The 27,705-nt window shown below is 54.5% G+C and overlaps 1 protein-coding gene and 1 long non-coding RNA gene across 17 annotated transcripts; one reads left to right on the top strand and one right to left on the bottom strand.

The window, feature by feature from the left end:
- The first annotated feature begins 4 nt into the window (after positions 1 to 4).
- Positions 5 to 7,084, top strand: LOC134482468 (uncharacterized). The gene is made up of 2 exons (XR_010058642.1): positions 5 to 1,719; positions 2,593 to 7,084. It is a non-coding gene; the product is annotated as an uncharacterized LOC134482468 (long non-coding RNA).
- Positions 3,196 to 26,985, bottom strand: Kcnn1 (potassium calcium-activated channel subfamily N member 1). Of its 16 annotated transcripts, none has more exons than XM_063275661.1 (12): positions 26,240 to 26,977; positions 25,063 to 25,333; positions 24,207 to 24,662; positions 22,609 to 22,689; positions 15,273 to 15,743; positions 14,888 to 14,983; positions 12,691 to 13,109; positions 10,506 to 10,647; positions 8,587 to 8,697; positions 7,636 to 7,763; positions 6,062 to 6,131; positions 3,201 to 4,653 (listed from the first exon to the last, which is right to left on the bottom strand). In XM_063275661.1, the coding sequence occupies exons 5-12, from the start codon at positions 15,660 to 15,662 to the stop codon at positions 4,408 to 4,410; spliced, it is 1,602 nt and encodes a 533-aa protein (XP_063131731.1). In that variant the 5' UTR covers positions 15,663 to 15,743; positions 22,609 to 22,689; positions 24,207 to 24,662; positions 25,063 to 25,333; positions 26,240 to 26,977; the 3' UTR covers positions 3,201 to 4,407. The 16 variants fall into 16 exon arrangements, 12 of the variants coding, with proteins under 12 accessions (NP_062186.1, XP_063131731.1, XP_063131732.1 ...); XM_063275662.1 differs by having other exon boundaries at positions 26,744 to 26,977; NM_019313.2 differs by lacking the exons at positions 25,063 to 25,333; positions 26,240 to 26,977 and adding an exon at positions 6,346 to 6,354 and having other exon boundaries at positions 3,196 to 4,653; positions 22,576 to 22,689; positions 24,207 to 24,998.
- Between the last annotated feature and the right edge of the window lie 720 nt (positions 26,986 to 27,705).

The following is a 27,705-nucleotide window of genomic DNA, read 5'->3' as shown; positions in this document are numbered from 1 at the left end:
TAGACCAATAACGTAGAGGGGCGTGGTCTGAGGGGCACTCCGCTCCTGCGGAGCCGGAGTCAATAGCACGAAGCAGATAGAGCGGAGCCTTAGAGAAAGCCTCGCCTACCGAAAAGAACTTCACCAATAGCGCGGCGGGGCGTGGCCTCACGAACCCTTATGCGGGGCTTGGTTCTGGAGGCGAGCCTGAGTGGGCGGTGCTGCAGCGCACTTCTGCCGCCTTGGGTCTCGCAAATACACAGTCAAACAAGGAAACTGAGACCCAGGAATGGGGGACCCGGTCTTAGTCACCCAGCTGTCACTGTTTTTTTTTTTTTTTCTGTTGTTTTGGGAGACTGGTTCTCATGTCTTGCCTGGGACTTGAGACAGTTCCCCTGCCTCAGCCTCCTGAGTGCTTGGATGATAGGCAGGTAGTATTTTTGTTTTTTGTTTTTTTTTAAAGATGTATTTATTATATATACAAACAGCATCTTGCCTGCATGTATGTCTGCAGGTCAGAAGAGGGCATCGGATCTCATTACAGATGGTTGTGAGCCACCATGTGGTTGCTAACCAAGGAGCTATCTCTCCAGCCCAAGCAGGTAGTTTTGAGACAGGGTTTCACTGGGTTCCCTAGGCTGCTCTGGAACTCGCTATGTAGACCAGGCTGGCCTTGAACTCAAAGAGATGAGTTTGCCACTGCTTCCCGAGTGCTGGAATTAAAGTTCAAATCGGGTTTTTGAACCCGAAAGCTTATTTTTCTTTTGATGCTGCGTCTCACATAGCCCAGGGTGGCCTCGAATTCACCTCGAACTCGAACGGAGCCTGACGTTGAACTTGCCCAACCCCACCAGTCTTTCAGAGTTGGCTTGATAGGCGTTTGCCACAGTGCCTGGCTGTTTCTTATAATTTTTTTTCTTTTCTTTTTTTCAGAGCTGGGGACCGAACCTAGGGCCTTGTGCTTGCTAGGCAAGCGCTCTACCACTGAGCTAAATCCCCAACCCCTGTTTCTTATATTTTGAGACAGGATCTCATACTGTAACCCAGGCGGTCCCGGAACTCACAGCAACGGAATTTCGGTCTTAGCCTCTTAGGCGATGGGTTGGCAGGAGTGACCACTGGGCCAGAACCTCCCAGCTTAATCATCAACTTCTGCCTGCAGACCTATCTGGAGCACCCTACTACAGGCTGATTGTTTCCTGCAGTGCGAATTGGTGGGGACAGGGAAGGTTGGTCTTTTCCCGCATTCACCGTCCCCCATCCAACCCCACCCCCCGTGTGCCTAAGGGACCTAGGCAAGGGACGAGGAAGACGTGCCTCAGTTTCCACTTCCATAGGGTATGGGGGAACTTAGTCTCTCAGATCCAGAAGGAAATCGCCATGCATAGGCAGCAAACCCAGAAGACTCTTTGACATTTTGAGTCCAGGGCTGCAGCGTTCCTGGGGAGAGCAAGACCCTTCTGGGGCCTCCGTTAACCTAAGAGCCACAGGAAGAATTACTCCTGCGGGAAAATCTGCCCGGCGTTTGTAGGACGCCGGCGCCCCCTGGTGGACATGGGAGTGCACTGGGGCACGAATTCATTCCTGAGCCCAGCTGTGTGAACACAGGGATCCCCAGGCTGCATGCAGCACCTCTCACCAGCAGCCCGGGGAGAGGATGGGGCGGCCTGGAGGATCAGAGAGGACTCACAGGCCTTGGCCTAAAGGAAAGTGCTGGAATTGAAGACACCCCGTCCCACGGTGAGTGTACCACACAGATAAGCGTCCGAGACCCAGAGAGGACCTGGCCTTCGCCTGGTGTCACGCAGCATGTCACAACCCACCCCACCGTGTGTGTGTGTGTGTGTGTGTGTGTGTGTGTGTGTGTGTGTGTTAGAGGAAGTCCTCAGTGAGTGTGTTAGAGGAAGTCCTCAGTGAAAGTCTGGGTGGCTTCAGGATTCCCTTTGAGTCACTTGGAGAAGAAAGTTTCAACGGGGTCCCTTCTGCGGATTTATCTGTTCAGAGCTTCTGGAACAGATGCGGTCCCTGTTTCTACCCTGCCTATTTCTCGGTCTGGCATAGTGAGGCCTGGCTTAGCTGAGTGAGTGAGGGGCAGGGAGCCCAGCCCAGGTACCACATCTGCCCTGCAGCCACACAGCAGTTCTCTGACACAGGGATGGGAAGTGGGAGGGGTTATGACCCCCATCCACAGTGGAATGTCCCCCATTTCAATCCCCATGGGCTCCCCCTCTCCCGTGGGACATTCCCTTCCCACTCTGAAACACCATCAGACCTGCTCCCACTTCAGACCCAAAGTAGCAGACAGGGCAAAGCAAACAGGCAGAATTCTGAGTGCACGCCTGAGAAGCTTCTTTGAGAATTGGAACCCCCTTACCTGGAGGCCCTAAACAGGAGACTCTCTAGCCCACCCCCGGTTTCCACAGATCCTGCATGGAGCCTGATTTCTCCCACTTTAATTGGGGGTATCCCTCTACGAACCTCTATTTCTAGGTTGTCACAGGCCTGGAATAGGGACATAGTCCAGGCAGAACTCCTCCTGCCTCAGCTCCTCAGTGCTGGAATGACAGACATGTGCAGCCACATCTAACGTTTATTTCTTATGTTTTGAGACAGGGTCTCTCCATGTAGCTGTGGCTGGCCTTGAGCTCCTGGAAATCCTTCTGCCTCCGCTTCCTGAGTATCTACTGCATAGGGCGCTCCTGCTTCTGCAAGGTCACCCGAGAGTAGCACTTCCTGGCGTCACAGGTAGGTCTTGGCTTCGGTGAAGTTGTTGGTCACAGCGTTCACGCCCATGCTGCACCCTCTAGCCAGTACGTGGCCGCCTGGCCCCATGCCGCCACCACCAGCGCTTGCACACGCAGCGGCACGGCTACCTCCAACAGCACCCAGCCCAGCAGCTGCTGATCCCCAAAGCCCTGCGGCGTCACTTCCCGCAATTCCAGCGCCAAACTGCGCCTGGAGCCCAGCTGCATGTCCAGCAGGCCTGAGACACCCTGACTTCCTGCTCCCCAGCGTTGATTATTCAGGCCCGGGCAGGGAGAATGTGGCCGCTGACTGAAGCGACATGTAGCTCTCCCTCACAGCTGCATTTCAGGCTCTCATTCAGCCCCATCCTGCCTCCTGGTGATGCGCGGACCACAGATCCTCTCGGACCTTAGAACATGCAGCACGCAGTGCGAGTCGAGTCTTCCATGCCCAAATGTCACCACCGGAGTCTCAAGTCACCTCCAGCCTTGTTTATTTCTGTGCCACCCCCAGGTCTTACTGTGCATACATTGCAAGCCTCCTGCCTTGGCCTCCCAAGTGTTAGGAATAAAGGCATGTGTCACATTGACCTGCCTTACTTCTTCCGGTCCTGTTTTGATCCCAGTCCCCTCCTCATGGACAGGAGCTAACACTGGACTCAGAGGGGACTGGATGAGGCTATGTTTCCCAAGCCTTCATGGGCAGTCTCAGGAAGAGGGAGCATTTATTGAGCACCTACTGTCTGACCCCTGTGGGGGTTAGGTTTGGCCTGTTTCCCCTTAGAGACTTGCCCCATAGCAGCAGGGAAATAAAACCAGCCCCACCCCCCGCTCCACCCCACAGCTCCTGCCCACAAACTTGTAGAGTCCAAGCTGGGCCCCTGGGATTCAGTTCAGGTCTACTATCTCCTGAGACAGGTGGCTAACGTCCATATCAGGGGCTGCCATGACTTAGGCTCCATGGTTGATTGTGACAAGCCACCTACCCCTGTGAGGTGTCTCGGTGTTCCCCAAGTACCCAAAGTCTGGATGGAACCTGAGGTCTGAAGGGACCGTGGTGATTTTGCTTGTCTGTAACCCTGGCCTCTCACCCTCTCACATCTGCCCCCATACCCTCCCGTGTGCCCTTACTTTGACATGAGGATCCCCAAGTAGAATCTATCCACCTGTGCTGTTTGACAAGTGTGTCTGCCTCAGACCATTGCTGTGTGACTGCAGGCAAGTGGCCTCACCTCTCTCAACTTTCATTTGTTTGTACCTTACTCCAATTAGATCCTGAAGAAAAGTCATTGTATCAGTCCCTGTATACAGCAAGTACTCAATGCATGGGCAGTGACTTTCCACCCCTGTCCTTGCCCATTCAGGAACCCACAGGCTGGGTCATCCACCTCCTCTGGGGAGATGGTCATGGCCCCCCTGCCATGTAAACAGGAAGTGGGCTGGAGGCTTCTGATTTACTTAGAAATGTCGAGGCCCCCCTTCTACTACTCCTTGCCCTCCTGGGGCTTGGGACAGCTAAGGGGCCATGGATCTCATGGTCCAGCCTCAGAGGAATGAATGCCAGTCCAGTCAGTTCAGTTCCACCCAAGCTTGCAAACTCAGTCGTCCGGAGGTCCAGAACAGTGAGGAGCTAGCTGTGGCCACACAATGGCCAAGATTAAGCAGTCTAGTGACCAGCAGGCCCTCACCCACAGTCTGATGCCGTGGTGGGCAGCCAGTGGCTTTGTGGGCTCTGGGCGGCTGTGGTCAGGTGACTGGGCCCGGGCCAGGGTGGTGGTAGAGGGCATATGGCTTGGGCTATGAGACTTGGTAGGGCCTGCAGGGAGGCGCCTAGGACATCCAGGCGGCTCTCCAGGGCAGCCAGACGGGCCTCCAACTCCTCCTGCTGGGCCTGCAGCTCCGACACCACCTCATATGCGATGCTCTGTGCCTGCAGAGATGGAGAGACAGACCAAGTGACAAGGGAGGGGCCAGGAGATGGCTAAGGATAGAAGGCTAAGGACAGTAGGGGCCACCATAAGGATTAAAGAGCAGGGGGGTTAAGCAATTTCTGCTCTAGCAGCTGGCCAGCTGTGTGACCAGCAGGGGGCGCCAGACGTGCAGAGTCCCATCACAGGCGCCAAGCTCACCACCATTGAGGAGGCTCATGAACATGGCAGGGTCAGACAGAGCTAGAGGAAGGCCCTCTCCATTGGGCCACCATGCCTTTGCCCAGACTGTACCTCACCTGTCCCCACTTGTCCAGAAGCCAGGATGACATTTGGAGAAACCCACAACTGTAGCCAGCCTTCAGTTGGCTCATAGCCATCTCAGGTATTTTATTTGTTTATTTATTCATTCATTTATTTATTTAGACAGGGCATAAATAACCACATGCCCTGACTGGCCTGGTATTTGGTATATAGACCAGACTGGTCTCAAACTCACAAGCCAGAGCTCTGGGATTAAAGGTGTGTGCCACCAGGCCTAGCTTGGCTTTATTTGTTTGTTTGTATGTGCGTATTATATGTATGTATTGCATGTATGTATGTATTGTATGTATGTATTGTATGTATTGCATGTATGTGTGTATTGCATGTATGTGTGTATTGGATGTATATATTGTATATATGTATTATATGTGTGCATGTATGTATTGTATATATGTATGTATTGTATGTATGTATATATTGTATGTATTGTATGTATGTATGTATGTATGTATGTATGTATGTATTTTTTAAGACATAGTCTCCAGGATTCCAGGACATCATCCTGCAGGCATGTGTACACTGAGTATACTATGTGAAACGAACTGCTCTATGACTTCTGCCTAACATTCCTGACCTCTAGAAGCTGAGGCAGGAGCATCAGGAGTTCTAAATTGTCCCCGGCTGTACAGTGAATTCCAGGACAGACCGGGCTATATGACACACTGACTGTCTCAAAAGCAACAAAAAGAATTTAACATCTTCCAAAGCCATTATTGGCTAGACCGGGAGGTGGAGCCCCTGCCTAGAATCCCTGAGTGAGGGGCTGGGGATCTGGTTAGGGGTGGATTCCATGCCTAGAATCCTATGCTGTATGTGTATGTATTTAATACTGGGTCTCTATATAGCCCGGGCTATTTTTGATCTCCTAGCCTCAGAGGATCCTTCTGCCTCAGCCTCTGGAGGAGCTAGAACCTGGGCTTGTGGTCCCGTGCCTGGAATCATTGTTCTGTTCATGGATTTCAACTGAAGAGCCAAGCGGAGCAGAAACTCGATGCTGCACTGTGGGGTTCCAGCCTCCTCTGATCAGACACTGTCCCTGTGTCCCGGAGCCTGTCCTTCCCGCCCGCCCGCCCTGCTGACTCTCACCTTGGCCAGGTCAGCCAGCGTGTTGGCCTGATCATTCACCTTCCCTTGTTCAATCTTCACAGTCCGGAGCCTAGGGATAGGGCAGGGACGGAGCAGGTGAGGCTCCAGCAGACCCTCGGGGCTGCGGGTAATCCCGGCCCAGGTCAGGCCACTTCCAAGGATGTGGGCCCATCCACAAGACAAAGACAGACATATTCCCTGCCCACTACAGACATGCCTGTGGCATAACCCTCCCCCCCATGGGCATCGTGCACCACCAGACTTCCAGTCACCCCAAGACTTACTTCTGCGCCCTGGGAAGAGCCAGGAGAGCGTAGAAAAAGAAAACCGAGAATGAGAAAAGCACAGAGCCATTTTAGTCTCAAGCAGCAACATCTTAGTGGCTGGCAGCGCCCATCACCAGATGACGCCCCAGTTCCTGGCAGGGGGTCCTGGGCTGCCAAGTTGCTGCTGCCTCGGTGGGCTGGAATCCGGTCTCATAATGTAAGAGGCCAACCCCTTAAGACACCTGTGTCCTGTCACCCCGGGGACTTCCTGGCAGCCCTGGGTAGCTGCCAGTCACTGCCTTTCTCCCACAGTCCCTTGAGTGGCACCTTGCCTCCATGGGCAACTTGCTGAGAAAACATCCTGAATGGAAACTGAGGCTGGCAGGGGCGGTGCCAACGGGGATCAGCACAACACAGACAGGACGTGAACTGCTGACCATAGCTGCTGACCAGGTGCACCCTTGATGCTTGGAGTGCTGCCCACCAGAGGTGAACAAAGGTTGTTTCCACTTTCATCCTGCATATGCCACCCCAGGGCTGTGGGCTGCCTCCTAAGGCCCAGAGTTCTGACCCTGGCGCCTTTGGAGTGTCATAGCATCACAGGCAAAGAAAGATGGGGAAGGGAGGGGAGAGGGAAGGGGAAGGGGCGGCAGACAGGCACGCAACACTTCCTGTACTGGGAGTCCCACTAGGACCGAGTTGCTGCAGGCCCTCTCCAAGAAACACCACCACAGCTGGGAAGATCCTCACCCTGCAATCACTGTGCCTCTGCGTATTTTTCCCAGGACTGTCCCTTTTTGGTTTTATTTCTTTGGTTTCCTGAGAGCTCAAACACTAGTTCCATTGTCAGGGCTCTCCTTAGCACGGTTCCGTAGTTGTGATCGCTCCCCCCACCTCCCTACCTCAGCCTGGGCTTCACACCCTCCTCAGTACGGCTGCCTGTGGGATTCCTGTCCATGCTTCTGCCTCCCTCTAGGCCCTAATCCAAATGTGTTTGATCTCAATAACTGCTGGAGGATACAGGGAAAGATGGTGGAGGGGAGGGGCTATGGAGGGGCGGGCGACGGAAGGGAGGGGCGACGGAGAGGGGGTTGCATCAGACCGTCATGTCCTAGACACAGGTGACTCACACAGGGATACTGTCTCCCAAGAGTCTACTCTTCAGTCCCCCAACCTCCCACTTTCCTCTCCCGGAATCATTTTGAACATTCTTCAACATTCCCTGAGGCCAACACTAGGGCAAAGCTGTGTGTGACTCTGAGAGCCAGGTGAGCAGAGAGAAAGGCGCTGCAAAGGAGCCGGACTTACTGATGGATGGCCTGAAGGAACTTACGCTGGTGTTTCCGAACCCGGCTTTGGTCTGGCTTCTTCACTAGCCTGGTGTGTTTGTAGATGAGCCATGTCTCCCTGAGAACGTTTGCAGCGGCGTTTTTAACCTGGGGATCAAAAAAAAAAAAAAAAAAAAAAAGAATAGGGTTATTATCAGAGGATCAGAAACTTCTGTCAGTTTCTAGAAACCTCTGGGAAATCTCTGCACTATGTGTTTGGGTGTGTTTGCATGCCCATGGCTATACAACACAGGTACTGAATGGTCAAATGGTGAATATGGAACTCTAACAACCGTGCACATGCTATCAGTTACTACGGCAGTGGCTTGAAACCTGGGGACTGTGACCTACTTGGGTTAAATGACCCCTTCATACAGTTCACCTAAGAGTGTCAGATATTTACATAACAATTCATAAAGCAGCAAAATTACGGTTATAAAGTAGCAACAGAAATAATTTTATGGTTGGGGGTCACCACAACATGAAGAACTATATTAAAGAGTTGTAGCATTAGGAAGACTGGGAGCCATTGTTTCACACAGTCTTATGTAGCCCAAGCTAGCTTCAATCTCACTATGTAGCTGAGGCTGGCCTTGTTCGCCTGCCTCTGGCTTGAGTGCTGGGATGACAGGCACACACCATCATGCCTGGTTTGTGTGGTGCTGGGAGGGAGGGAATCCAGGGCAGACACTGCCTGCTGAGTTCTGGCCCCTCGTTTTATACATGGGGAACAGATCTGCACAGAAAGGGCCGTGTGCAAACACTGAAGAACTTGGGGTGTGCACTTAGCAGCTTGATCCAGAGCTGGAAGTGCAGTATGGCCATGTCTCCTCTGTGCTGCGGACAGTGGACACTGGACTGAGCCTGATGCCACTTTGGAACAGCTATAGTGGTGACCCACAGAGACAGAAGTGGCCTGCAGACGCCTCACCCGCTTGGTGAGCTGTGTGTCCATCATGAAGTTGTGCACGTGTTTCTCAGCCTTGGTGAGTTCCAACTTCCGGGCCACGACGGCCACCACGAGTGCAGTGCAGCCTGCTCCCTGTGTGTAGTGGGAGGGCATATCAGAATCCCTGTGCCAGGCACACCCACCTCCGAAGCCCGCCCTGTGTCCTGGCCCCTCTGCGACAGTAGGAGCAGGACATGAGAAGTTACACAGAAAAGAGGGAAGGTATCTGCCATAGTGAAACAGGGAGCCTCCAACACCCAAGGGGTGCCATCGGGGCACTGAGGGAGGGGGCAGGTGCTGAAGTGACCACCATAGTGAGACTGCTAAGACCACCAAGATGAGCCTGCCTCAACCCTGGTCTGGATTAGGGTCTTTAAGGACCAAGAGGCTGCTTTTTGGGAAAAGTCACATTGACAAGGTTAAAGCAATTTGCTGGAAAGTTTTGGAGGGAATACTACAGAGTCAGGACAAAGAATAGGGAGAAAGATCCTTACAGAGCACAAAAGCACAAACAGCTGCCACACACAAAAGTCACCCATGTCTGCCTCCAAAAGGCCAGATAGGTGTTGGAAATGAGGAAGCCGAAAGTGTAACTGTCAGTGTCCAGAAAAGGAAATGGCGACAGGAGATGGGGCAGGGGAGAGCAGCAAGTCAGGCAGCTGGAGCACCAAAGTCCTAGCAGTTCAGGAGGCAGAGGCAGGTGGTGCCCCAGAGTCCAGGACTTTCAGGACTGCTTCTAGCATAGTAAGAATGTGTGGCTGGGGACACCGTCTCAGGGGCGGAGCCCTGACTAGAATCCCCCAGTGAAGGGCAGGAGGCGTGGCTTAGGGGCGAAACCCTGCCTAGAATCCCCTAGTGAGAGGTTGGGGCATGGCTCAGGGGCGGAGCCCTGCCTAGAATCCCCCAGTGAATGGCTGTGGGCATGGCTCAGGGGCGGAACCCTGCCTAGAATCCCCTAGGGAGGGGTTTGGGTGATGCTCTAGCTGCTAGTTAGAATTTTCTGAAAGGACTCGTACTTTTAAAGCTATGTCCATTAAAGGACTATGGTTAACCACAGAACTTTCTGGAAGGGATCTGGCTCATTAGGGAATGTAGTTTTGTATTCCCTCCAGGCCACTGTGGGCTGCAAGGCTGAATTCAGCCCTGTGCTCTGGGAGACTGGGCCAAGGCCCATCCTTGTTCTCCCTCTTTTCTTGGGTGGAGCACAGCCAGGTGAATTAGCCAAGAGTCCATGAAGCCTTTAGAGAGACATGGTTACATGAGCTGGGCCTGGTGAGAGCCAGCTAAAGTTTGTGTGGCTGAGAACTTACTTTTAGTTTAATTTTGTTTTGAGACAGCATCTCTAACGGCAGCCCAAACTGGCCTGGAAGTGGCCACCCACCTGCTTCAGCTTCCCAAATGTTGGGGTGACAGGCATGTGCTACTGTGACCGTTGATAATGCTGTCTTTGCAAGAATATTGTGCTTCAGCAAGAATGGTGTACTAGTCAGCGGCTTAGAAAACTGCTGCCTAGGCTGTGCTGCTGGTGGTGCTTGCCTTTAATCCCAGCACTTGGGAGGCTGAGGCATTCGGGTCTCTGTGAGTTCAAAGGCAGCCAGGGATACATAGTGAGACTCCCGTCTCAAAGAAAACCGTTACTTAAACCAAGGGAAAAGGAATCTGATGACCTGAGTGGACCACACCCACCAAAGATGAGAGAGCTGAGGCTTCCTTCTTCCTGGCTCCTAGAGTCACTACAGACAGACTTTTAGAGGTGCTGATGAGACACTCAGGATCCCCGAAATCAGATGTGGGCCAGCTGGGACCTCTAGGCATGGGTGTGGTATCCCCAGAATTCCCTAGACAAACCCTTGCAACACTGGAGCCAGACTTGGGGTGAAAGACAGGGGCTCTGCACTCACCATGATGCCGGTGAGCAGACACACGCCCTTCCCACAGTAGGTGTGCGGCACCATGTCCCCGTAGCCGATGGACAGGAAGGTAATGGAGATGAGCCACATGGCCCCCAGGAAGTTGCTGGTCACTTCCTGTTTATCATGGTACCTGGTGTTGGGGGCACAGACAAGGCTTGTCATTCCATGCTGTCCTCACAATCTCCATTCATCACACCCCTAGGGATGGGAACAGGACTTTGGGGCGTGTTTCTTGATTGCTCAGGGACTGGGGTGGGGGCTGAGTGGTGAGGGCTGGGATGGGGATACTGTGCCCTCCTCCTCCATGGTCCTTCCAGCCTCTCACTACCCTGACACCCATGCTGCAACCCACCATGTTTACCCTCCCTAAACCCCATGGCATGACCAAGGATGGCCTGAAGGCACAGCCACAGAGAAGACAAGCATGTAGGGTAGACACTAGGAAGAACTTCCCATAGCAGAGCCTGTGAGGCCTAAGGAAAGAGGACTGGGGGAGGCAGAAGGCCAGAGGTAGCTGTAGTGTAAGGAGGGGGAGGGGCACTGAGAAAGGTGGGAGTCAGGCCCCCAGCCTGAGGCCTTGGGTGTGGAAAGGACTGGATAACAGCTGGATTTTTGCCTCTGTGGGAAAGGTCTCACCTATAGGAGCTATGGGGACTGAGTGCCCTGACAGCAGAGACCTGCTCAGGTTTGGGAGTGATGGGGAGCAGGGAACTTGCCCACAGTCCCAAGCTTCCCAGAGATGGTTCTGCAGTTAGTGTTGATTTTTTTTTTCTTTTTTTCGGAGCTGGGGACTGAACCCAGGGCCTTGCGCTTGCTAGGCAAGCGCTCTACCACTGAGCTAAATCCCCAACCCCTAGTGTTGATTTTTTTGTTGAGACTGGGCATCATGTAGCCCATGCTGGCCTCAAGCCTGCTATGTAGTTGAGGATAGCCCCCTGCCTCCACCTCCTTAGTGCTGAGATGACAGGGGTAGCTCCCATGTTAGACTGCAGCTACAGGGTGACCCAAGTGCAGGGATGGAGACATGCGGGTGGGGACAGGGCTGGGGGTGGGGGGGACAGCAAGGCAAGGTGGCAAACTGCAGAGTGTGGCATTTAAGGCAGGCTGCATGCTCCTCTCCCGGCTTAGAGTAGGGGTCCAGGGAGGGTCCCAAGGTTCCGCTCTTATCAGGGTGCAGCTACAAGAACTGTGGGCACATCAGATCCCTGAGAAGCAGCCTGACCCCTGGAAGGACATGAAGTGGGAGATCCAGGTCTCCCACCAAGGCCTTTCCGGCACAGAGCAGATGGACCTCATAACCACCAAATGGGTAAATGATACCCACCACCGAGGCACTCCTGTGCTAATGCAGCCCAGCTATACCTGTCTCTGCTCAGTCAGGTCTGGGACCCCAGGCAAGTCCTTCAATCCCGGAGGAAATCAGTCTCCTTTTCTGGGACTTCAAGAGGCATGACATCGTTTCCTCCCTCACTCTATACCCTCCGCCAGGCCCTGAGGGATCTGAGACTTCTATCCCAGAGCTGACAAAAAGCCTGGACTCTGGGTGTTCCTTCCTCTAGCCAGGCCCACCCTGGCTGCCAGCTCCCCTCCCTGGCAGCAACAGAGGCAGCTGGGTGGCTGAGTCAGGGGAGGGGTGTGTGAGGTGGGGGTGGGGCTGGTGGGCAACAGAGGTAGCTGGGTGGCTGAGTCATGGGAGTGGGTGCAGGGGTGCAGATGGGGGTGGGGTGGGGGTGGGGCTGGAGGCAGCTCAGCTGACCGTGGGACTCACGTGTTCCCCCTAGGGTCCGGAAGGCCAGAGACAGGGAGGGAAAGTTAACATTAAACTTGAGCCTGTACGCGGTGGCCCTGAGCCCTGAATTCTACCCAAGCTCCCCAGAAATAAGAAAGTGGGGGTATCAGTGGAGGGACCGGGATGGAGGCAGCTCTGTCGGGGGGCTATAGTCAGAGGCCAGCATGGGATGCCCGGAGGAGGTCAGGGACGGAGTGATGGGTCTCCCCGGGGACCAGAGACTGAGGACATGGGCAGGGATGGCCATAGTTCCCAGCCAGAGATACTGAGGTCCCCCATGCAGGCTCCTGTGAGGTCACAGGACTGTCTGCAGGTGAATGGGCTGAGGTGGGGACCTGGGGTTTGGGTTCGAGGACAGGACGGTGGTGGTGCATGGTGGGTCACCTCTCACACACGCGCACTGTCCATGCAGCGACGATCCAGGAGGAGATGCTGAAGACCAACAGCACAGTGCCAGGGCAGATGGTCATGAGTGTCTTGGTGACAAAGCGTGTGTTGAAGGTGACACGGTTCAGGGCTCCGATGCTGCGACTGGATGCGTCCGTGAAGATGCGGCTGTGCAGGAGCATGACCCGAGCCAGCAGATAGAGGCGCAGAAACATGGGGATGGACAGAAGCACATCCACATCCGCCTCGGCTGCTGACGGCACCAGGGAGAAGGCCAGCCGCGCCGTCCATGTGAAGCGGTAGTGGCCAGGCACTGGGTGGATGGCACACACAGCCAACTCCAGCGAGATCAGGGACACTCGCTCCCACGTCATGGCAATGCGCCAGTCATCGGCACCATTGTCCACCAGGAACAGCTGTGGGAAGGCGGTGGTGGCTGAGTGGGTCCCCTGGGGATGGGGCTACCCCCTTCAGAGGGAATGCTGGCATGGGTCTCAATCCCACCCAGCTCAGGATTTTGGACAAAGATTATTTCTGTTTGTGTTCTTTTGAGAGAGGGTCTCATTTAGCCCAGGCTGGCCCCGACCCTCTAGATTTCCAAGAATGACACTGAAGTTCTGATTCTTATGCATCAGTGCCAAATGTTTGTTGACAGGTGTAAAACACTCCGTTTGGCTTGTTTTGTTTTGTTTGTTGTTTTGTCTTGTCTTTTTGAGACAGGCTTTTATTATAAAGCTCAGATTGGCCTTGAACTCTCAAATCCTCCTACCTCAGTCTCCAAAGTAGTAGGATGATGTGATATGTGCCATGTAGGACACATGGTTTTTCAGATGTAGCCAAAACTAAAAGTCAACCAAAGATGCTTGCCTTGCCTGCAAGCATGAGGGCCTCAGTTCAAGTCCGGGATTCCAAAGAAATAACCTACACACACACACACACACCACACACCACACACCACATACACCACACACATAACACACATACCACACATAACACATACATCACACACACCACACCACATACACCACACACACACACACACACACACACCACACCACACACCACACCACACACACCACTACACCACACACACAACACATATACCACATGTAACACATACACCACATACACCACATACACACACACACACACACCACACCACACACACCACACCACACACCACTACACCACATACACACACCACACACACACACACCACACCACACACACACCACACACCACTACACCACATACACCACATACACACACACACACACACACCACACACACTACACACACCACATACACATATCACACATACACACACCACACACATCACATACACACACCACATACACACTACACACACCACATACACACACCATACACACACCACATATATCACACATACCACATACACCATACACACCACACATACCACATACATACACCACACATGTATACCACACATACCACATACACACTACACACCACACACACCACATATACACATCACATACACCACACACACATGTGCACACACACGTGCAAAATAAAAGGAGGAAAGGAAGTGTTGGGCTGAGCTCTGGGGAAAGTGCTTGCCTCGCTGCCCTGGGTCTGATCACCTGAACTGCAAAGAAGTCCTTTAGCTTAATGTCCACCTCGCCCTGTGGGGGACACATGGTCTGACACTGTCTTGGGACACAGTGGTGTTGGTAGGCCTCAAGAGCCTCCCTGCCATCAGGAGGGCACCTGCCCCACACTGCAGGTGACACCTTCTCCATGGCCCAAGTGCCAACCAGAGACCTCATCACTGTCAGCCCTCAGTCTGACTCCCTTGGCCCTCCTGCAGCCCAGAGTCTGTTCATCCTAGCAACTTCCCCATTCTGGAACCTTCTCAGCACTGCAGAGCTACATCTGTGGCCTCCCTCAGTCTCCATCCCTATGCCTCAGGTCAAAGGGCACCTGCCTGCCTCCCTAGCATCAAAGGGAAGAACTGGTCTTAGCAGCCCACTCTGTCATCCCAGCATGGGAGATGGTGACGAGATCAATAGTGTCCAACCTGGGCTACTTGAGACCCTGTCTCAAAAACAAAAAACAACCCCCTGGAGAACAGACAAAACAGGGACATTGGGAGGGTCCCCAAGGCCCCTGCCCAGCGTCGGGTCACACCTCCGAGGTGGTGATTACCAACCTGGATCTCTCGGGCGTGGTAGAGGATGACAAGGCCAAGCAGGATGACAGTGGAGAGGCTGATTAGGCATTTCAGGGCGAATGAGCACAGAGACTCCTGCGCAGAGAGGGAGGGGACACTGTGGTTCCCGGCATAGCTGCCCAGGCGCCAGCTGAGTGGGGACAATTACCCCCCAAACGGGGTCTGTCCCTGCGGCTTCCCCCTTTCCAGTCTCAGCTCCTCTGGCTCCCAGAAACATCTCAGTGTGGCACAGCCTTACGGATCTTGGCGACTTCAGCGTGCGGCACCCATCTGCATTCCCTCTCCTGCGCCCCTTGCCTTTGCTCATGGAACCCAGATGAGATGCCAACCCCAGGCTGAGCAGATGTTGGGGAACGGGGCCTACCTTGGTGTACACACCCCAGGACAGCTCTGTTTCTGTCACCATGACGACAATCCCGAACATGCCAAAGATGAGTGCATAGTCACTGAGTCGTTTACGCTTCTCGAAGAGGGCCCTACGGTGGCCCAGGCGGTGACTGACGGTCGGGGGCTTCCCTGAGCCTGGCCTGTCCTCATCCTCCTCTTCCTCTTCCTCCTCCTGCGCCTGGGAGTGGCCCCTGGGGCCACTGGGTGACAGCCCAGCAGGCTGACCCTTGGCCATCATCTGCAGGCCGGGGCCTTGGGTGGGCTGTCGGGGGCGGCCTGCCTCGGGGTCCACAGGTTCCCAGCCCAGGAATCCAGGCCCACTGCCCAGAGGCCGCCCCACACTGCCATTGTGGCTGCGGCTACTCATGGCCACCTGCCTCCGTGGGCTGGACTTGCAGCAGGCCCGTTGGGGCCCAGCATGGTTCAGCAGAAGGGCTTCCGAACAGACCTGTGGAGACAAGAAAGAGCCATCACTGTAGCTATTCCAGAACATTCCAAGGCTCGGGAGAGTCTGGAATGCATTGATCATGTGGATCATGTCAGCATATACCTTCCCCTGCTCAAACCCTGCTGCAGCTCCCCAGAGCTATCTCTACCTTCCAGACACCAGTGTGCCCTGTAACCACCCTGGCCTGAGCACCCCCTTCCCCTCAAGCTACTGACAGCAAGTGACAAGGTGGCCTGGGTGCTTGCAAGGCCTACTGCATACCTCTCCCCACACGGAAGGAGAGGCAGTTTGGGGCTGTGACTCAGCTGCCTGACACATGTGCCAAGCACAGCCTAGGAGCTGCCATGTTGCTCCCCTGGGCAGCCTCCTCCTGGGTAGTCTGGGCTGGCTTAGGAGGATGGATGCAGAGCAAGGAGGGGAGCTACCTGGGTGAACAGTCCTAGGCTCGCTGTGTTTTGAGCCTCCAGGTAAAAGGCACCAGGAACTCCTGCTCTGGTTTTCTAAAGGAATGTCAGGCAGCCAGCTGGGCTCTCGACCAGCACCAAGTTAGAGCAGTGACTGATGAACTCTGCCTGGTGGTGGCAGTGGGCAGGGCCTTGACAGGGAACCAGCCTGCCTCTCCCCCTGAGGGGCTATGAGCTGGGACAGAGCTGCTTTCTGTCATGGGGCCTGAGATACCAGCTCAGTCTATTTCTTTTCCTTTTTTTTTTTTCTTTTTTTTTTTTTTTTTTCGGAGCTGGGGACCGAACCCAGGGCCTTGTGCTTCCTAGGCAAGCGCTCTACCGCTGAGCTAAATCCCCAACCCCTCAGTCTGTTTCTTTTTCTTGTCTTCTGTGATTTTATTTATTTACCTTAGAGACAGGCTCTCAATCAATAGCCCAGGTTGGCCCAGAGCTTGTGACATACACTAGATGATAGGATGGCAGATGTGAGTCATCATGACAGGATTGGTGATACATACCTATCATGTAAGCAACTGGGGAGGCTGAGGCAAGAGGTGATGAACGCCAAGGCTAGCCTGTCCTATGTGAGCTTGAGGCCAACCTGGGCTACACGAGACTCTGTTTCAAAACATGAGACCCTGTTACAAAATAAAATCGGATCAGTAGGTGTCCCTTGCTGAGTCTCAAGGAGACACCCACCTCCCCACACCCCTTCGCAGGAACCGCAGCGAGAATGGCCCATTATAGAAATTCTCAGGACACTAGACCTGTGTCTGGATGGCCTCTCCAGCACCCAGAAGGCCATGGGGCGGAGGAAGGGTGCCAGAGCTCTCCTCACCAGGCTCACTGACTCTTCAGGGTGACCGGGTCTGCTTGCCCTTTGCCCACCGGCCGCCAGGGAGCTTACAAGGCCAGGCTGGCAGCCCAGGTGCTGTCACTGAGCACCTTGACCTCGGTTCAGGGTGGCCGGCGAGCGCGTGCTCATGCCACTGACAGTACCACATGCACCCTTGTGCACGGACTTCGTGGACTCAGCGTCTCCCACTCACAATCTTCCCTCACCGGGAGACACGCGCACCCACTCTTGTGTCCCTGACCCTGACCCCGTGGCGACACCATCCCCAGCATCGTCCCCGGCCGCATAGCCCGGGGAGTCACTATTACCGCCGCCCCCCGCACCACCCCCCGCTTCCTTTCGCCAATACCTGCGGGCGACAGCGGGGACCTGGACCCGCGTGCCAGCGCGTCCCCGCCGCGGCCGGTCAGGGAGGGGGAGCAGCACCGCCCTGGATGAGCAGCGCCTTGGATTGGCTGAGCACGCCAGGCCCCGCCCCCATGACCCTCAGGCCCCGCCCATGCTTAAAGCTTCCTCCTGGGCGCTCTGAAGATTAGGAGCGTACACCCCCCCCACCCCCGTGTCCCCGAGATGGACATCTGTGCGCGGACAACCAGCTATTCCAAGGGATCCTGCACACCTGGACCTCATCTCTGGGGACAGACAAGTCCGCTCACTTCAAGGCCACCGGTCCTGAACCCTATCAGCTTTGCCGGCAGAAAGAGCTCCGGGGAGCTGGAATCATCAAGGATGTAGAGAACCCCAAACCTGCTGTTCCCCCATCCCCAAGCCAAACCTGCAGAGCTCACTCACGCAAGTTTTTGTTTTGAATCAAAGTCTTATGTAGCCCAGGCTGGCGTCAAACTCAGTGTGAAGTGCAGACTGCCTTAGAACTTACCAGGGATCCCAGGTTAGCCTTGAACTGGCTTTGTAGCCAAGGATGACCTTTAAGTCCTGTTCCTTCTCCCTTCACCTCCAGAGCGCTGGGACAGGCTTTCCCTTTCCCAGCCCATGCAACATTTTTTGTGGTCTTGGGTTTTTGTTTTTTGGGTTTTTGTTTGTTTGTTTGTTTTTGTTTTTGGATAGGGTCCCATTCTGTATCCAAAGCTAATCTTGAATTCACTCACTGAAGTCCTCCTGCCTCAGCCTTCTCCCTAAGGTGCTGGAGCTTCAGGTGTCTCCCAAGACACCGGAAGGACCAAGGGGTAGCCCTCTTCTCCACCCCCTCAGTCATGTTGGGGAGCTGAGGTTGGTCTGCAGCCTTGGTCGCCCCCAGGTGCAGCTCTCCCTCCCGGCTCCATCCGATTCCTTCCTGGCCCAGCGTCTATGCAGCTCACAGAGCCTTGGGAAGGACCAAGGGGCAGATGTGTGGCCAACAAGTGGCCCTGGAGCAGTGAAGCACTGAGCCCAGCAGAACCACCAGCACAGTGACAGCCCAGGTGTTGGGGGTCACTGCCACATCCGTGCTATGCACATAGGGAGCCAGGTGGAACTGGCCTGACATGACAGACATGAGCAGGTTCCAAGAGACACTATAAGGGACAGGCCAAGAACACCAGGTTCTGTCTCCAGCCCCTGAACCTTCTGTATGCAGCCACCTCATCCTGAGGCCACCTCATCCTGAGGCCACCTCATCCTGAGGCCACCTCATCCTGAGGCCATCGGCCTTCCCTGCCTGCCCCTCCTTGGACAACCCAGGGATCTTTTTTTGTGCCTTGCCTTTCCCTTTCTTTCTTTCTTTCTTTCTTTCTTTCTTTCTTTCTTTCTTTCTTTCTCCTCTTCTTCTTCTTCTTTTTTTTTTTTTTTTGGAGCTGGGGACCGAACCCAGGGCCTTGCGCTTCCTAGGTAAGCGCTCTACCACTGAGCTAAATCCCCAGCCCCCTTCTTCTTCTTCTTCTTCTTCTTCTTCTTCTTCTTCTTCTTCTTCTTCTTCTTCTTCTTCTTCTTCTTCTTCTTCTTCTTCTTCTTCCTTCTTCTTCTTCTTCTTCTTCTTCTTCTTCTTCTTCTTCTTCTTCTTCTTCTTCTTCTTCTTCTTCTTCTTCTTCTTTTTAAGAAAGGTTTTTTGTGTTTGTGAGGCTCGAACTGACTGCAGAGCTGAGGGCGACCTGGAACTGACCCTCCAGTCTCTACCTCTCTAGTCCTGCCTGAGGGGACAGGCATGGGCCATCAAGCCCCATTTGCTAGTGCTGACACCAGAACCCAGGGTTTCATAAACTTTGGGAAAGCGCTCCACCAACGAAGCTGTAAGCACACAACCTCCTGAGACACGCCTCAACCTCTCACAGCTCCCAGGGATTAGGGACATGCCCCAGTTTGTCATGAAAATTGGGGTGTTCACTGCGCATCTAGTTCTCCTGAGATCCCTGTCTCACCATGCACACCCATGGTGCCTGTGGCCACAATCAAGTCCAACAAAGGAATTAACAGGCTCAGCAGCCACTTCTGCCTATAAGACACACCCCTTCCCTCTTGGGGCCCACCTTGCCTTTAAGGAGCCCCTCAAGGAGGAGGTATCCTAGCAACCAGTTGGGATGGCCCAGAGACCTCCAAGAACCTCAGCCCTGAGGACAAATGAGGCTGGGGCCGGTAATCGGCAGGGGCTGATTCTGGGCTTGAGTGCAAACTGGCCACACCTTCATTCTAGGCATGGGCTCCAGAGGGCTATGGTGGGCAGGAAGGGAGTGGAGGAGCCACAGATACCCTTGGGATACTGTTAGACTCCTGTGACAGAAAACAGCCTTGCAAAAACTGTCCTTTGGAGACTGCTGAACACGAGGCACTTTCTTAGGGCCTGAGGGCTGAGCCACCAGTCCTGGGCAGTGGCTGAAGGACACCAGGAAACCCTTTCTGGCCTGATGGCACCCAGAGACAGGGGCTGAAGCAGAGGTGGCCTGGTCACACACACTCTCCCCCAGGCTCTGAAATCAAGCAGGCCCAGCAGCACACACCAGCCATCCCAGCACTGGGGAGGCCGAGCCCTAAAGGAAAAGACGAGCCTTCCCAATATAGAGAGAAAGCCAACTTGGGCTATAGCCCTGTTGCAAAATGAACAGAAAACCAGGAAGGAGTTTGTCATCGCTGAGTGTGTAAAGGCCTTGAGGCAGGAGCAGAGAAGGAAATCACAGAAGTGGGGTCCCACATCTCAGGGAGCTAATTCTGGGTAATCTGGGGCTTGGAGAGCTTGGATTTACCCATCTGTGTGCCCTGAGCCCATTCTGTATACAGAGCTTGTCCTCTCAGAGATAACAGAAGCTCCCAACAGGCCAGACCTCAAGTGGGAGAGCACCAGCCCCAGTCGTCTCCGGGAAGGCAACGCCCCAATAACATACAAGGTGACATCCACAGGCTCCTTAGGAAGCCTTGGAGACCCAGCCCACTCATCTCTGCAACTGTCAGGACCTTTGCTTGTCCCCAGACTTCACAATCTGACCTCATGCAGAAGTGCTATCTGATGGTTTTTGTTTTAACAGAAGGTCTCAGTCCCTACTATATACACAGCACCTCGCCCAAGATCTTATGGATAGTAGCTAGTTATGCAGTGTTTGTTGATTGTCTAATACTGACCCCATGGACAGTGCACAGTTGACATTAGACATCAGTCAGGACTGGAGATGGAGGGGTGGGTCAGGATCTTTTGGACCTGCCTTTAACTCTACCAACCAGGCTGTGTGACACTAAGCAGGTCACCAACCTCTCTGAACTAGCTCCCCGCCCCTGCTGAGAGGATCGAACTGGGCAATGGTGATGTTGCCAGCCAGCTGTGCTGCTGCTCTTTCAATGCTGTGTCTTTTCTAGGCCTTTTCCCTTAAGCTTCAGGAGGTTTTGCTGTTGTTGTTATAGGTTTTAATTTATTTTTTTTTTCTGGAGCTGAGGACCAAACTCAGGTCCTTGTGCTTGCTAGGCAAGCACTCTACCACTGAGCTAAATCCTCAACACCAGGTTTTAATTTTTTTTAAAGATTTATTTATTTATTTCATGTATGTGAGTACACCATCACTGACTTCAGACATGCCGTTTTCCAGATGGTTGTGAGCCACCATGTGGTTGCTGGGAATTGAACTCAGGACCTCTGGAAGGGCAGTCAGTGCTCTTATCCGCTGAGCCATCTCTCCAGCCCAGGTTTTAATTTTTTAAGTTTTTATTTTCCCTTGTTTTCTTGTTTCAAGGTGGGGGTCTCATGTAGCTCAGGCTATACTCAAAATCACTAGGTAGCCAAGAATAACCTTGAGCTTCAGGTCTTCCTAGTTTCATCTCCCACATGCCTAGTTTTCGCAGTGCTGGGAATAGAAGCCAGGGTTTGGTGTGGGCCAGGCTAGTGCGCCAAGGGAGCAGCCCCAGCCCCTTTAAAATATTTAATTGAGAGGGCAGATACCCGCTTCTGTCACCGATTCCCCAGGATCGAACACCATCCTCTGGCTCCCAAGGTCAGCAGCATTGCACCAGGCACAAACATATGTGCACATATCTCAGAAAAATCCTTATTTTTTTTTTAAACTTAGGGCTCAGCAAGACACCTGCTGCTCTGGGAGAGGCCCAGCCTGGCACCCACACCAGTGGCTCACTACCTCCTGTGTCTCCACCTGCACTCACGTGCCATGCCTTCACAGACATATACTTTTTTAAAAAAATCAAAATTAGGACGTGGTAGTGTTGATGTCTTTAATATGAGCACTTGGGAGACAGAGGCAGAGGCAGGTGGATCATAGTGAGTTTGGGGCCAGCCCGGTCTTCACAGCAAGTTCCAGGACAGCCTGGGCTATACAGAGAAAGCCTGTTTAAAGAACCCTGCCCCCCCAAAATAAAATTAATTTTAAAAAGCTTTTAATTAACTTCACGCGCGTGTGTGTGTGTGTGTGTGTGTGTGTGTGTGTGTGTATGTGTGTGTTTTGTTTAAAGGGACAGGATTTTAAGTTACCTTGGTCTCAAACTCACTACAGAGTCATGGCACTAGCTAAGCCTTCTGTGTACAACTGCCCAGTGTAGGGCCATGAGGCCTGCAGACAGACATGGGCAGCAGACTTTATTTATTTATTGTTTACTTATCCAGTATGTGTCTTTGTGCATCTGTGTCTCTGTCTGTGTCTCTCTGTCTGTGTCTCTCTCTCTGTGTCTCCCCCCGCCCCTGTGTCTCTCTCTCTGTGTCTCCCCCCCCCCCTCTGTGTATCCCTGAGCGGGCTGGAGAGCATCGGCCTCTGTGGCTCACTCTCAAGAGTTATACCCTGAGACAGGGTTTCTCATTAGCTTGGAGATGGCTGGCAGCCATCCAGCCCTGCCATTCTCCTGCCTCCACCCTGCACAGTGCTGAGGTTCTACACAGGCCACACCCTGCTTTCCCGTGTGCATGGAGCATGCAGATCCACACGGGTCCCCTTACTTACACAGGCGCCCTCCCACCTGACTCACTGCCCAGTCCTGTCTTTGCTTTTTTGTTGCTGTTTTTTTCAGATAAAGTATCACTCTGTAGCCCAGGCTGCCCTCCTCCCCCCAACTCAGGCCTGGCAGGCATCAACCCTCCTGCCCGACACCTAGGGGTGACCAGGGCTAGGTAACTCACCCTGGGCTGTAAAGGGCTCTGGAAACCACCAACCTGAGGTCCGTGTTACTTGGTGCCTTGAAGTTGCCCTCAGAGGTGGGATGGCTCTGCCCGTGGCTCTTTTCTTCTCCACACCTGTAAGGATCAGACGTGGGAACCAGATGGGACAGGGCCACAGGGTTCCTTTTCTTGTTTTGCTTTTGGTTTCTGAGACAGGGTCTTTGTGGAGCCCTGGCTGTCCCAGAACTCTCAGTATAAACTAGGCTGGCCTTGAACTCACAGAGATTTAGCCCTGATGCCTCTGTCTTGTCTTGTGAGCGCTGGGATTAAAAGGCATGCGCCAGCACCAGGCTGAAGGCCTATGGGTCTCAGTGTTCTTTAAGATTAGTGGCTTTGGCGACTATGGGACCCACAGCTGTGAGCCCAGCATTTGAGGTAGGAAGACCTCAAGTTTCAAAGCAGCCTAGGCTTCACAGTAAGATAATGTCTTTAAAAAGCCAAAGAAACAAACAAACAAACAAAAAAATCAAACCAAATCAAAGAAATAAACAAGGTGTACCAGGTAGCCACAGCCATGCTTTCAGTCGGGCAGAGGAAGGCTGACCTCGGACTCAAAGCCAGCCAGGGTTGTGGAGTGAGACTTTCTCTCCAAATAGTGAAATGCTTCATTTGTCGATGAGGCGATGAGGCATTGGGACAGCAGCTTGCTCCCTAAGCTACTCAGGCGCTCTCAGAGGCTTCGCTCTCAGAGGCTGCATTCTCAGAGCCTGCGCCCTCCTTGAGCTCAGGGTCCTGCACACTGCTGTTCTACACTCCCCTTCCCTCCTGGTTCTTCCTTGCTTGCTGTTGTGAACTTAAACGTGACTTTTCTCTTTTCCCAGGACCTGGGCAAGGGGCAGTGGCCACGGGTAGTGGGGTGGTGGCTCAGGAGAGCTGACAGTGGCTGGCGAGGGCAGGGGCTGCCAAGGTCAATCTGTTGGCCTCCTCCAGACACCTGCCTCCTAGGTGATCCACAGGATCTGGGGCTGGGCCCGGCCAACTGAGCTAGACCGTGGCCATGAAATGAATCCTGGGGAATCCTACTTAACCTCCCCCCTAGTTCCTGGGCACCAGATTGAGGGGTTTCACACCTCAGGCTCAAGGATGAAATAAAAAGCCCAGACAGGACCCCACCCAGGATTTGTTGGGTTCAAGACTGGTCTGCCCCTGCCTTGTTGGGTGACCTTGGTTGAGTACTAACCCTCTCTGGACACCCCCCCCCCCAAGCTACCCACTGCAGGGGGTGACCGGCCAAGAGAGAAAGCCAGAGGAAAAAACCTGAGGGTCTAGCAGATCAGCTCTGAAGCTCCTGTCTGCCACCTCTGGGGGGAATCCCCGACAAACATGAGGACCAATGCCTAAGGAAGGAGCCATGGGGTTGTGAGGACTGCTATCCTGAGTGGCAGTCCCCAGGTCCCCAACCTCACCTGAAGCTGAGCCCCTTTCTCCCAGGGACTCAGGTCTCATACTAGGAGTCTCTGCTTCAGATTGTCTGGGGAAAATGAAGGGACACCCGTGATTCCCGCAGGTCTCCTAAGCATCGGTAGACTTAGTGAAGCCGGGCAAAGAGACACCCCCACATTATCGCTCCCCGCTTTCGCCTGTTCACTCACCAGCAGTCTTCAGCTTCAGCTGCTGGAGTCCCTGCGTCCTGGTCCGAGAGCAAAACCAAGTGAACAAGCAGCCGGGCAAGGGCGTGGGAACAGAGGTGCGCGCGCCGCTGCAGCGCGGACCCCCACCCTCGCGGCCCGCTGGGGACGGTCAGGTGTCCCTTCCGCGGCGGCTCCCAGCGTGCACCCCGCCGAGGCTGACAGTGACCGAGGACACGCCAAGGGCTGGGGTGAACCTTGGTATCCGCTGGCTTTACACACACAGTTTACAGACGGGTAAACTGAGGCTGCGACCAGGACCGGGAACCCTTGCCCTTCAACCCAGTCAGGCGCAGCAGCTGTCGCCTCCCACAGAGAACTGCACTCCTGCGGGAAGCTGAGCCTGGGGCAGGGGAGGGTCGAGAGGGAGAGACGCCGGGAGACTCGAGCAGCTGATGACGCGGCCCAGACTGGAAGGTCCTGGTTGGGGTTGGGGGGTGGGGTGCCTAAGTGACCAGAGCGGCAGGAAGAGAAAACTTCTCTGTCCCGGTGTCTGGTTGTAAGGTGCTGCTCACGCAGATGGGGTCCCCCCTGCGCCCCTAACGGCGAATGCCGGGGTGGCGGGACCGTGAAGGTCAAACTACCCAGCCAGAACAATGAGCCTCCTGGGGTCTGGAGAGCTCAAGGAGCCGAAAAGCAGAGTCTGGAGCCCGGACTTGGGCTAGACCCAAGACTCAGTTCCCCCAGCCCACTCTGGGGTGGCTCTCCAAAACTGAAATGTGGGCTGCTGGTTCTGTCCTGCTTTGTCCTCTAAGTGTCGACCCCCCCAACCCCCCTAGCAGCCCTTCCCTCTTAGCCCCACCCCTGAGCACCCACCCACCTTCAGCCACGGTCTGAGACGGGGGGATTTCCTCCTGCGAGTCTGGAGGCCTTTAAGAGTCTCCATCATTTTTCGTTGTTGTTATTTTTGTTTTTGTATTTTTTCTTCCATACATTCTAAAAATAGCCGTTCCCCTCGCGCCAGTCCCCCAGCCCCGCAGCTTGTCAAGAGCTACGCGGCGCTCCCGCGGTGGCCGGGGATTCCTCGGACGGGCGGGGCTGGGATGCGCTGGCGACAGCCGCGGGCTGCGAGGGCCCCTCCCATCGCGGAGCTGCGGGCGGGGAGAGACATGGCAGAAAGGGGGACTTCGGGGTCTGAAGAACAGAGCTCGAGGGAGGGACGTAGATGTGGGGGAAGGGACGACAAAGGACTCCCATCGCTGTGGGGAACCCTGAACCTTGTATCGCCCTGAGTGGAGTCCTCAAGCCGCGATTCTTGGACTCCCAACAATCCCTGCCTCATGAAACACCTTGATAGCTTGGTGACAGGTCACATTCCGGTCCAGCACATCTCCCCTGTCTGTCTCTCCTTGCAAGCGAGGAGACCAACCTGGCTTTTCCCAGACCCATAGTCTTTCCCAGAACCCCTAGGTGACCCCTAGCATCTGGACCCTTTGGCCAGCTCTGTCCTGTGCCAACTACTCCCACATCTCATTCATAGACTGAAGGTGATCTTTCCCGACCGGCGTCCTTACTGGCCATCTCGCCCCGGTTTCAGGTCCCTAACGCCCTCCTTTCCTGATACATTCATCACCCTCCTCAAGGAGAAAGAGGCACCTAAAGACACTTAGGGAGCCGGGAGGAAGCGGCAATTGGGGCGAGTCAACCTCAAATAAAGGTGCCGGAGAAGGGGGTCTGTGCACAGACAGCTGGGAAGGACCTTTGGACCCAGCACAGAAGGCCTTCATGCCTTCTGTAGGGCGTCCCCGAAACTTCAGTAACGCAGTGGGGCTGCCCCGCCACTGGGGATCAAATAGCGTGTGTGTTCAGGGTGTCCGCTGGGACCTGACCCTCTTTGCGGCTCATTATTCCCATAGCCTGTGTGTCACACGCTCTCTCCACAAAGGATGGAAGAAAGCTTTGTACTAAGGACAAAGGCGCGAGGAAGGCGTCTGCACCCTAAAGAGTGGCGCTGCGGTCCGCGACAGGAGACTGTCCCTCTGGACACTGCCACGCACCTGAGTGATGCGGACGGAGAGGCACGGGCTGCGCCCCAGAGTACACCAAAGGCGCTGCCGGTGGGGCCAGTCACCCGGTTGGACCGCTCGGAGCTACGTGAGGGAGCCAGGTCTTTGTACCATACACTGGGCTGGAGTTCATGACACCGGGATGGGGAGAGGGTGGAGACCTGGGGAAGTGGAGGGGGCTAGGCTGGGGAGACGGTTGTGGATGGGGAGTCGCAGGGGGGAGGGGGAAATGAGTGGAGAGACAGGGGGAGAGGAGCCAAATTCTGGCTGCAGGCTTTGTGCCATGTGATTTTTTTCACAAGAGCTCACGGAGCCCATAATGGCCTTGAACTCCTAATTCTCATGCCTCCACTAAGTGTTGGGATAACAGGTGTGGCTAACCGTGCGAGGCCCACCCCGCTCTCCTCTCCAGCAGCGCGTGGATCCCTTTGTCTTAGTTGTCCAGGCCCGGCAAAAGGGAAACCCCCGGCCTTGGCGGCGCATGCGCACACCTACCCGGCTTCCCTGTAGCCCTCTCTGCAGCCCCCGCACGGTTGCCATGGCGACCGCGAGGGAGGAAACCTGGGGAAGACCCCGCCGGCAGCCCTCCCCCGCCGCCCTCTCCAGGAGCTCCTCTCTGGTTCAAGCGGATTACCCCGGACCGCGTGGGCGCAGTGGCGGTGGAGGATTCCCCTAGTCCCCCGGGACTAGCAGCGGCTGGCGCATGCGCGCAGAACCCCCCCCCCACATACACACGGAGGGAAAGCCCAGGTGAGGGAAACAAAGTACTCCGCGCGTGCGCAGCGCGTGACTCTTAGGACCGCCTGGTCTCCTTGGCAACTGCGCGGAACTCCCTTCCAGCAAACCCGTACAGGAGTCAGGGATTTCCCCACTGCTAGTGCGCAGGCGCGGGCTGCATTCCGGGAGATGGGGCTTTTCTACAGAACAAAGGTTGTTTCCTCTGCTCCGGTCCGTGTCTTTTTTTTTTTTTTTTTTGACACAGTGTCTCTGTATGTGGCTCAGCCTGGCACTGAACTTACAGCAATGCTCCTCCCTCAAACTCCACATTGCTGGGATGACTGGCAAGGGCCACCACATTCCTTTATGTCCTCACTCTGTAGGAAAACAGCCAGATGCATGGTTCTGCGCGTTGCTCTGCCGTGCGCTCCCAGACCCCTACCCCTCCCGCCCGGCTTCCTCCTGTCACCAGGAGAGTCCAACACAGGCCAGTGGGAGGTTCCACGGGTCGCCTTCTTTAGGGCGCTTGTACCTTTCTAGCGATGCCCTACATGGTGTGGCCAATTCTGCGTCATTAGTGGTCCTGGAAGCTGGGTGTGGCGGTGCATCCTGGTACCAGCAGAAAGGAGATGGAGGGAGAATAAGTTCAACATCAACCTTGGCTATATTAGACTGTCTCTTAGCTACAGTTTTTAATTTTCAACGTTTATGTGTATAGTGTTTTATGGTTTTGGTTTTTT

This window comes from Rattus norvegicus, chromosome 16 (assembly GCF_036323735.1).
Source record: "Rattus norvegicus strain BN/NHsdMcwi chromosome 16, GRCr8, whole genome shotgun sequence".
NCBI lineage: Eukaryota > Metazoa > Chordata > Mammalia > Rodentia > Muridae > Rattus > Rattus norvegicus.
Note: the sequence above shows the minus strand (reverse complement) of the source record. Positions and strands in the feature narration are given on the sequence as shown.

Coding starts and splice junctions, on each gene's coding strand:
- Kcnn1 (NM_019313.2), bottom strand. CDS start 15,662: ATGAGTAGCCGCAGCCACAATGGCAGTGTGGGGCGGCCTCTGGGCAGT. Junction 10,648..12,690: donor ACAGTGCGCGTGTGTGAGAG/GTGACCCACCAT, acceptor CCCCAACACCAG/GTACCATGATAAACAGGAAG. Junction 4,654..6,061: donor CGCTGGCTGACCTGGCCAAG/GTGAGAGTCAGC, acceptor CCATCTCTGCAG/GCACAGAGCATCGCATATGA.